Source organism: Vulpes lagopus, chromosome 6 (genome assembly GCF_018345385.1).
Source record: "Vulpes lagopus strain Blue_001 chromosome 6, ASM1834538v1, whole genome shotgun sequence".
In the NCBI taxonomy this organism is placed as follows: Eukaryota; Metazoa; Chordata; class Mammalia; order Carnivora; family Canidae; genus Vulpes; species Vulpes lagopus.
The window spans coordinates 29,132,971-29,143,578 of record NC_054829.1 but is presented as its reverse complement, the minus strand read 5'-3'; the positions used below and the strand labels follow the sequence as shown (position 1 = coordinate 29,143,578).

The 10,608-nt window shown below is 42.5% G+C and overlaps 1 protein-coding gene across 1 annotated transcript; it reads right to left on the bottom strand.

The window, feature by feature from the left end:
• Positions 1 to 5,363: 5,363 nt before the first annotated feature.
• ADAM20 (ADAM metallopeptidase domain 20) lies at positions 5,364 to 7,679 on the bottom strand. The gene has a single exon (XM_041757783.1). The coding sequence runs from the start codon at positions 7,644 to 7,646 to the stop codon at positions 5,364 to 5,366; it is 2,283 nt and encodes a 760-aa protein (XP_041613717.1). The 5' UTR covers positions 7,647 to 7,679.
• Positions 7,680 to 10,608: the final 2,929 nt, after the last annotated feature.

Below are 10,608 nucleotides of genomic sequence, written 5' to 3'. Positions count from 1 at the left end.
TACCTCTTTGGATTTTGGAGGCAACATATTCCTCATTTGAGTGTTACTCTAGTCCATTTACCAAGTGACCTGAGAAGCTGCTAGTTTTAAGTGGGGCCCAGAAAAAGAAAAGGCTCTGCCATAGGTCCAGGCCACTATGCAAGCTGCTCTTCCACTTGGGCCTTATGATCCAGCAGACTCAATGGTGCTTGAAGTGTCAGTTTCAGATAAAGATGCTGTTTGGAGCTTTGGGAAGGTTCTAGAGATGAACCGCAATGCAGGCTCTTAAGATTTAGGGGCAAGACTCTGCCAACACCTTCATAAAACTACTTTCCTTTTGAGAAACAACTTTTGGTCTATTACTGGGCCTCAGTAGAAGCTGAATGCTAGCTCATGCGCTACCAAGTTACCATGTGACCTGAACTAACATCATGAACTGGGTGTTCACCAACCCAAAAGTGGGCTTGCACACCAACACTCCACCAAATAGAAGGTATATATTCAAAATCAGGCCTGAGCAGGCCCTGAAGTCACTTACATGAAGAAGTGGCCCAAATGTCCAAAGTCCCCATTCTTGCTCCACTGTCTTCTCTCTGCCAGCCTACACATATAGCCTCATGGGGAATTCCTTGTGATCAGCTGACAGGGGAAGAGAAGACTCAGGCCTGCTTTACAGATGGTTCTGTATGATATATACAAGCACACCTGGATGTGGTCAGCGGCAGCACTGCAGCCCCTCTCTAGGACATCCCTGAAGGGAGTGGTGAAGGGAAATCCTACCAGTGGTTAGAACTTGGGGCAGTGCATTTCTCCTTGGAAGGAGAAATGGCCAGATGTGGAATTACGTAACAGTTCATGGGCATAATCAGGAACATAGAAGGGACATGATTTGAAAATTAGTAACAAAGAAATTTGGAAAGGGGGTATATAGATAGACCTCTCTGAATGGCCAAAAAACACGAACAGGGATGCATGGGTGGCTCAGTGGTTGAGAGTCTGCCTTTGGCTCAGGTGTGATCCCAGGATCCTGGGATCGAGTCCTGAATCCAGCTCCCTGCAGAGAGCTCTTCTCCCTCTGCTTCTCTCTCTATCTCTCTCTGTGTCTCTTATGAATAAATAAATAAGATCTCAAAAAAAAAACCCACAAACATATTTGTGTCCCATGTAGTCACCAAAGGGTTACCCCAGAAGAGGATTTTAATACACAGATAGAATATGTACAATGGAGTATTACTCAGCCAACAGAAGGAATGAAATCTTGCCATTTGCAATGATGTGGATGGAACTAGAAGGTATTATGCTAAGCAAAATCAGTCATAGAAAATAAAATATCATATGGTTTCACTCATATGTGGAATTTAAGAAACAAAACAGATGAACATAGGGGAAGGCAAGGAAAAATAAAATAAGATGAAAACAGAGAGGGAGGCAAACCATAAGAGACTCTTAACTATAGGAAACAAACTGAGGGTTGCTGGAGGAGAGGCAGGAGGGGGATGGGATAAATGTGGGATGGGCGTTAAGGAGGGCACATGATGTAATGAACAATGCGTGTTATATGCAACTGATGAATCACTAAATTCTACCTCTGAAATTAATAATACAGTATATGTTAAATAAATTGAATTTAAATTTTAAAAAAATAAGCACAACGACCCATTCTGTGGGTACCAACCTCTTTCCTTAATCACCCACCATGACCCAATGGGTCATGAACAAAGTAGCTATGGTTACAGGGTGGCAATTACACTTGAAGCAGCAACACAGATTTTCACTCACCAAGGATGACCAGACTACAGCCACCATTAACTGACCAATCTGCAGGGGCAGAGACCAACACTGAGTCACCAGTATGTCACCATTCTCTGGGGTTATCAGCCAGCTACCTGCATGTCAGAAGATGATTCATTATATTGGACTGCTTCCATTATGGAAGGGGCAACGTTTTATCCTTACTGTATTAGACACTCTGGATACAGATTTTCCTTCCTTGTACACAATAACTTCTGCCAAAACTACTACTATCCATGGACTTACAGAATGCCTTATTCACCATCATTGTAGTCTACACAGCATTGCTTCTGATCAAGGAACTCACTTCACAGCAAAAGAAGTATGGCACTGGGCCCATGGTCATGGGATTCATTGGTCTTACCACGTTCCCCACCACCTTGAAGCAGCTGTCTTACTGGAACGGTGGAAAAGCCTTTTCAAGACTAAGTGACAGTGCCAGCTAGGTGGCAATATCTTGCAAGGCTAGGGCAAGGCTCTCCAGAAAGCTGTATATGCCCTGAATTAGTGTCCAATATATGATGCTGTTTCTCCCATAGATAAGATTCATGGATGGGTCCAGGAATCAAGAGTTGGAAATAGGAGTGGCACCACTTACTATTAAAACCAATGACTCACTAGCAAAATTTTTGCTTCCCACCCCTATGACTCCATGCTTTGCTGCCTTAGAGGTCTTAGTCCTGGAGGGAAGAATACTTCTGCCAGGAGACAAACAATGATTCCACCGACTGGAAGCTAAGATTGCCACCTGACCACTTTGGGCTCCTCATGTCTCTGAATCAACAGGCAGTGAAGGGAGTTATGGTGATGGCTGGGGTGATTGACCTTGATAATGAAAGGGAAATTAGACTACTATTTCATAGCAAGTAAGGCAGAGTAAAAAGTAAAGAAGAGAATCTGGAATATAGCTCCCTTAGTGTGTCTCTCTGTACTACTATGCCCTGCTTCTAAGGTCAGTGGAAAACTCTAACAACCCAATCCAGGCAGGACTACTAATGGCCCAGACTCTTTAAGAGGGAATGTTTGGGTCACACCATCAGATAAAGAGTTATGATCAGATGAAGTGCTTGCCAAAGGCAAAGGGAATAGAGTGGATAGTAAAAGATGGTTACAAATACCAGGTGCAACCAGGTGACCAGTTATAGAAACAAGGGCTGTAAGTATCATGACTATTTCCTCTTTATTTTGTTATGAATACATTTGTATTCATATATCTTATTGTCTTCTTTCCATTTTCCTCTTTCTTTCCTTATCCCCTTATCATGTAGCATGGGATAATTGAATTTATATCATAGCATTTGGATATTGTTAATTTCACATCATAGTATTTAAGTTATGGGATATCAAGAAGAGTAAAAATCACTGAAGGGCCTTACGTTTTCTTCTGGGGAAGGGGTAAATATGTAAATGCCATATCTTACTGGTTTTGTTTCTCTGGGGAACCCTAATACAGACACCATTCCAGGGTGGGTTGTATGCACTGAACCAAAGATCTTTTCTTGGGTCTGGAAACCAAGGACTAGAAGCAGAATGGCACTACATACCACTATTCTCTATGACCCATTAGGGTGGTCTGTGCTTCCTGTCCCCTTCAACTCTCCAGGGTTAGAGGTTCTGGTCCCCAAAAGAGTCACATTTTCACCAGGGAACAAAGAGCCCCAATGGAATTATAAGCTAAAGCTGCTACCTGGGCATTTTGGGCTCCTGTGTCCCTTCATCAATAGCAAGAAGCAGTGTCAATGGTCTTGGCAGGTGCAACCGTGCCTAATCACTAAGAAGAAGTAGGGCTGCCTTTATATCATGAGATACAAAGAATATGTGTAGAACCCAGGTGATCTCCCTCAATGCTTCTTGGTATTCTCCAGTCCCATTTTGACTGTAAATAGATAGATTCAGCAATCCCAGTCTGAGAATGGTGACTAGACACTCAGGGGCTTTGGAAACAAGGACCTGAGTAATGACACACGGTTATCATCCAAAGCCAGAAGAATGCAATGTAAAGGTGAGGAAAACTAGAAAGGATAGTGGAGAAGAGAAATAATAAGTATCAATTTCAGCCCCAATACCAAACACAGCAGTAGGAACTGTGTTTCATCTCATTAACCTCCCTCTTGTAAGGTTCCTCATAGGCAGAGATGCCTATTAGAATCCTGGATGAGCTGTTCCCTGAACATAAATGGAAAAGTGGATCAGGGCAGTACAAGCCTAGACCATGGAATATCCAAATGGGCCACTTTGATTCTCCTTCAAGGAAAGTTTGCTGAGAACAGCCGCAGGGATTACAATCAACAGAGAGCCTCCAGATGTCAGCTCCTTGGAATAGCCTCAGTTGCAAAGAAGTGTGGCCAACCTCTTGCCATTCCCATGGACTCCAGATACAGTGAATGAGCAAGGGAAGGTGTGAAGATCAGGCCATTTTGGCCCAATTCAAGACAAATCTTTCAGGCAATATTTATTCCAGAGGAGCTGGCTGCTAGGTTGGCCAAGGCTGCAATGTAGTACCATTTCTCATCACACAGCCGACTTCCTCACCTTTTCACAGTGGTTCCTCCCTATCAAAATCCTGTACTCTAAACTCTCAGTGTCTGCTTCTAGAGAACTCAGACTATCACAATGAAATAACTACTGAAAGCACTTAATAGCCCTAGGGCAAGAGGAACACAGGAAAGAAAGTGAGTTTATCAGAGTGCTGGTGATTCAAGGAGACCCTCTGCAGAGCAGGGAACAAGACTTACAAGGAGCACAAGTGACCAGCTGCTGGGCAGAACTCAAATGAGGAACTGCTAACCTCAGAGCTACAAGTCAGATCTCTTGAGGGTGCCGGTACTTCTCAGCAAGAATGAAGGTGGTTCTAAAGAGCCAACAAAACTGGAGTCCAAAACCAAACACAGCTGCCAGAGTGAATGGCCCCAGCCAAAATGACAGAGAGTAATTTTTAGCACACAAGAAAGTAAACTGCCTTCTCCCCTCACCCATCACCCTAGGTTACTTCTACTGCCCCCTTTAAGCACAGTTACCCTGAAGAGAATAGGCAAAACAGAAATGGGATCTGCAGCAGCAGATTTTGTACTTTACATCCTAAAGAACAAAAATGAGGGATCCCTGGGTGGCGCAGCGGTTTGGCGCCTGCCTTTGGCCCAGGGCGCGATCCTGGAGACCCGGGATCGAATCCCACGTCAGGCTCCCGGTGCATGGAGCCTGCTTCTCCCTCTGCCTGTATCTCTGCCCCTCTCTCTCTCTCTCTCTCTCTGTGTGACTATCATAAATAAATAAAAAATTAAAAAAAAAAAAAACTAAAGAACAAAAATGGGAGGAGGTTTAGAACTGCTAGACATCAGCTTAAAAATGTCTCTCTGGTGTGCCTTTGCCCAGAAAATAGACAACATCCGGGGGTGGGGGGTGGGGAGTAAAGTTTTAATATTGCTTATTAACACTGAAGAGTAAGAAAGTAAATGCTAGAAATCCTTTGGTGTGATATTAATGCTTATGATCCTGGTATGAGGGGTCCTTGAATTTTTCTTTATACAGACATGCCCTAATGTTTTTCTACTATTAAAAGAAGAACTAAGGATTTGTTTACCAAGGCAAGAGATTTAGCTTTCCTCTTCTTCTCTTTTTTTTTCCATACAAACTACGAGAAGGCAAAATAAAACGAAAGCAGTAAAAAGAATAAGCCACAATAATGACAGGTAACCCAACAATGCCTTTGCTTCGAGCGTTGCCACATATTCCTTAGGAGGTGGCCCGCTGTCTATACTGCCTCCAAGGCCTGCATCCTTGCAGTAGGGAGGTGCCCATCCACGCTTGCAGTGGCAATGCTGTTTATTATTACAGACTCCATGCATGTGGCAGGTCTCATTAGAATGACAGTTTCGTGGCGGATAGGTCATATTGACACACTTCTTATGGAGGCAGATCTTTTCTGGACCACATATTGTGCCATCTTTCACTTGACCAACATCAGGTATGGACATCCCTAAATGAAAATCAGTGCCCCAGCAAGTGGTATCATTGAAGTGAAGCTGATGCACTGTAGAATGTTGGATCAGATTAGGAATCATTCCTACATTTTCACACTGCACTCTCCCACACAGAATATCAGGGCCCTCACATTTCACGTATACTAGGTTGGTGATACCACAGTGACCAAATCGATTTCCTTGGGTGTTGATTTCTTGGTAGCAACTCTGAGACGCACTCCTTGCATCTTTGCCAAAAATCTCCCTGCACTGTTTGTCATGGTTATTACATCTCCCTTCATAGCAGTAGGCATTGTCAGCACAGGGAATCCCGTCCTGCACATATACATCTTCTGGGCATTGATGAAATGTCCCATTGCACCATTCTGGAAGGTCACATTCACTGATCTGATGTCTGCACAAAGTCCCTGATGGCATTAACTTGCAGTCTTTGCAACAAATTCCAAACTGACAAGCAGCTCCAGGCTTCAGAGTGCAGTTCAACAGACAACAGGGATCATTTACACACTGGTTTGTGGTCCCACAATCACACTCCTCTCCTTCTTCAATCACTAGGTTCCCACAGTACTGTATCTTAAAGACATTCCCTGGATATGGAGGTGAGTGAATACATAATCCCTTAGTGAGAATATTGTTCCAATACTCGGCATAACTGCAATTGCTGAACCGAGCTGTCACGCTCTGGGACTCATACATTATGCACCACGGAAGCCCACACTTACATTCTTTAGTATCATGAGTCATACCCATATTATGACCAAGTTCATGGGCCACAGTAAGTGCAAAAAGATACAGACGGTCTTCTCCAAAGACATCAACTCCACTATTAAAAAGACGATGGCATATTCCTCCAACGTAGGCAACTCCAAGCTTTATACCAAAATTTTTTTTAATGAAAAGATGGGCAGTATCATGGGGCAGTCGGTCATCAAGATTGGAAAACTTCCAAGCAGAAAAATCCTCCAAAATCTGTTCTATAGTATCAGTGGAAATCAGGTTTCTTTCACTCCAGATTTCAATCCCATTCAAAACTATTTCAACCTCCAAAGGGCTATATAAGATATCTATTATATTGACAGTATCAAATACTTCACGCTGTACTAATGACACATTACTTTTACAGTAAAGGTATTGAAAATGGTCCACAACTACTACCAGCTCAACAAACCGCAAGTGGGTCCACCAGCCCATGTAAGAATTTTGCATCAGAGTAGAATTATATGATGCCCTCAACTGCAAATGGCGTGCTATTTCCTCTTCTGTTAACCCACATCTCATAGGTGGGAACTGTGTATCACCACTGTCTATCTTATACACCAGGTGTTCAAATGTGGCAGAAAAACTAATTGGCTCAATTTCATAAGCAAGGTCATTAATCTGTAGCATTCCTCGAAAACCTCCAGAACAGGTACTGAGGGCAACCAGGGACTCAGAGATTCCTTCCACATAACCATGATAGTAGCAGTCATCAGGAACAAAAGGCTGATCCTGGAGGAGGGCGTGCTGGTCCGTGTAGGTGAACACCGGGAAGTGTTTGGAAAGCAAGAGCTTCTTGACCCTCATGTGGACAATGTGTCTCTGGCCCCCAAATTTCAGGCTGTAGGAGAGCCAGCCTGGAGATTTTGCACTTCTGCCCCTTCCAGTCACCTTCAAGGGGATCACCAATTCTGGGGAGAAGTGCTGGGAGGGCCTTGCCTGAGAGTGGCCAGAAATGAACAGAGACATTCCTACCCAGAGTAGCAGAAGAGTGACCGTGATGTGCACCAGGGCCTCACCCAGTGCCATTATGGAGCTGTCATCATGGAGCCATCTGTCCAGGGCAGAAGAGAGGGCAGGGTGTGGGGTTCTGCTGGTCTGGCTCCTCCCTGTGAGCTGCTTAGGGTGCAGGGCTGACATTTATGGATCTATGTCCTGGAAGAGATGGACCATCAAAGTTGTAGTGCTGCAAGTGAAAATACAAAAAAAGAGCTAGGATGGCGTTGGTGGGGTAGAGAAAGTGGGAGAAGAAAGTAAGGCAAAGGTGATTCTTCAATTGGAATGAGGCTAGAATTAATAAAATGCCTGAGACTGTCGTATACATGTACATGTACATGTACATATACATATATATGTGGACAAAGGGTTAGAGAAGCACAGGTCTCCAGAGGAGGAGATGAAGGAGGTTGGTTATGGATGGGTAATGGTTATATACTGTTTTCTAAACATGTAAACTGACATAAAATTTTCCATATTAAAAAAGACTGGTATCTGACTCCCACATTGCTTCTCCTCTCAAAAATTGACCAGTACCCTACCATCTTCAAAAAGCATGTAGACAACCTATCCAAAAAGCACTGTTTACTAGTCTCTTTACTCTTTATTGTACCTCCCCTGTCCTGTGTGGGACATCTTATCGAGCTCCATTCTGCCTAAGGTTCGCACTCAAAGTAAGCCTCACTTAAGGGACATATTAATTCTGGGATGCCTCTTTCAAACAAGCCAAATTTTTATTTTATAATTCATTCTTATCTGTAGAAAAACTCTGGACATCCACAAAAGGCAGCCATAGGAAGGAGAAACAGGGAATGGGCTGCTATTTGAGGGCAAGGCAAATAGCCCAATTGCCCCAAATCACAGCGTGCAGGCAGCAGCCTTCTCTCTACCCAGCCCAGTTGCATCATCATGTTTTCAATCAAAAGAGACTCATTTTAGATGTGTAAATATAGATTCTAGTCTATATTTTTTCATGTCTGGCAAATTAGCTGAGTTCTCCAGAGAAGGGTGGATTGAGGAGCTCATACCTAAAGTCAGTTCATTAAAATGTTCAAAAGCCCACAGTTCAAATGGACTTACGTCATTTCTGTTGAAAACATAAGTTTTAGTTCAAGTAAAAGTTAATTTTGCTTACTCACTGACTTTAAATTAAAAGTATCAATAATTTAGGGGTGCCTGGGTAGCTCAGTCGGTGAAGTGTCTGACTTCAGCTCAGGTCATGATCCCTGCATCAGGGTCTCTGCTCAGCAGGGAGTCTGCTTCTCCCTCTGCCTCTCCCCCTGGCTTGTGCTCTCTCTCCCACTCACTCTCTCTCAAATAAATATATAAAATCTTTTTTAAGTATCAATTTGTTTAATATTTGAAAGCAAAAGTTAAAACAAATTTGGAGACGCATTTGAACACATACTGGTTCAGAACGCGACACAAATAGGATCAGTAGTATAGAGTATGAGAAATATCTTCAGCATTATAATGTTGAGAACACTTGTATACATCTGGATACTTTTTTAGAACTAATAGATAGCTACTAGAAGCCAATAATATTAGATGAATCTTCTTAGGGGAAGTAGCTCTGCTTGAGGTGAAATCCTAATTACTGGATTTCCTCTCCATTTCTCTCTTCATGATATCCTTGGTATATGCTACAGATCTGGGACTATTAAAACGAGAATGTGTGGTTTGGAAGAGGACTATTAAAGCATTACAGAGAGGAAAATAACCTATATTAAGTTTTCTCAGAAATATGATGTGGTAATAACAGAAAAGTTCATAGCTGAGAATTTTTGAGACATACTAGTCTGTCACCATTGCATGGCTCCAAAGAGAAGCCCTGAAGGAACACTGCATGACCATGAACTATGTGAACTGCTGTCTCTCCAAAGCCTTTCCTTTCTGCCAGCACTTCAAGCAGTGTGAGATTTTCCTCTGTATGAATCCTTAGTTCTTCTATTTCCAGCAGCTGTTTCAAATTTCTCAAATCTGTATCTTGCCAAGTCTCCTCTCATGCTCAATCACAACCTAATTTCACTGTTTCTCAAACTTAGGTCACAAACCACACAGGGTCATAAAATCAATTTAGTGAGCCACAACTAATTGAAACAATACTAAAATGTTACTACATATCAGAGAGCTTCACACAGATCACTGTCACCTGCTATTACCCATTACCATAGAAGCTCTAGTAGCATTCTACTGACATTTCTTATACTGATTATCAGCTATTTCCTGAACTACAAAACTAAAATTTATACTTTGTCTATGAAGCTAGAAATGGGAATCTGCACATTATATTTCCATTGTTATTTGGCTTCCTGAAATTTTATCAAAAAGGACACAGGAGAGAGAATAAAATGAAAAAAATAAAATAAATAAAATAAAAAAGAGGATAAGGGACTTGTGATTATCTATTTGCCTGCTGTTACTTTCTATGAATCCCCAACTCTGGTGTCTTGCTCTGATGGTGAGAGTTGGTTACCACATTCCCAGAACCAGCTCCATCAGCCCTTAACAAAAGTATGAGTACTTGATGAACAGTGTGCCGTACTCAGAAGTCTGAGTACCAGATGTTCAGAGCCATTTTCCAGTACCCTGGGCAACCCATACCAGCTAGCCAGCGTCCTTTATTCAGGTATTCTGGGCACACCACAAAGAACCTCAATATAAGCCCCATGCGTGTAGCATGTGTCTCTCTGAAATGTGAGTCACAATTCTGGAGGACCTTCTTCCAAATTCCTAAGGAACCAGTACCAGTTCAGCATGACCTTGTAAGTACAGCTATTAGCTCTACAGAAACCCTTTTCTGATTTCCTGTAACCCACATGACCTAAACAATGCCCTGTTCTTCTACAGTCCAGACTTATATGAGGCCCATTATCAAAGTATCTAGTTATGATAACCCCAACCTCTTCCCTTTCCCCCCAATCTTAGGGGTAGAGCTTTTTCTTGCAACTCATACCTCTAAGTACCTTGGTGTACTCTTTTCATCTTTTTGGTCCTCTAAAAACCTTTTCAATAATTTCTTTATATTAATTACTCTTGGTGGGTTTTTCTTTTCTGGACTGGATCTTGACAGATACAGGACTTCGTACCAAGAGTACTGCCAAGA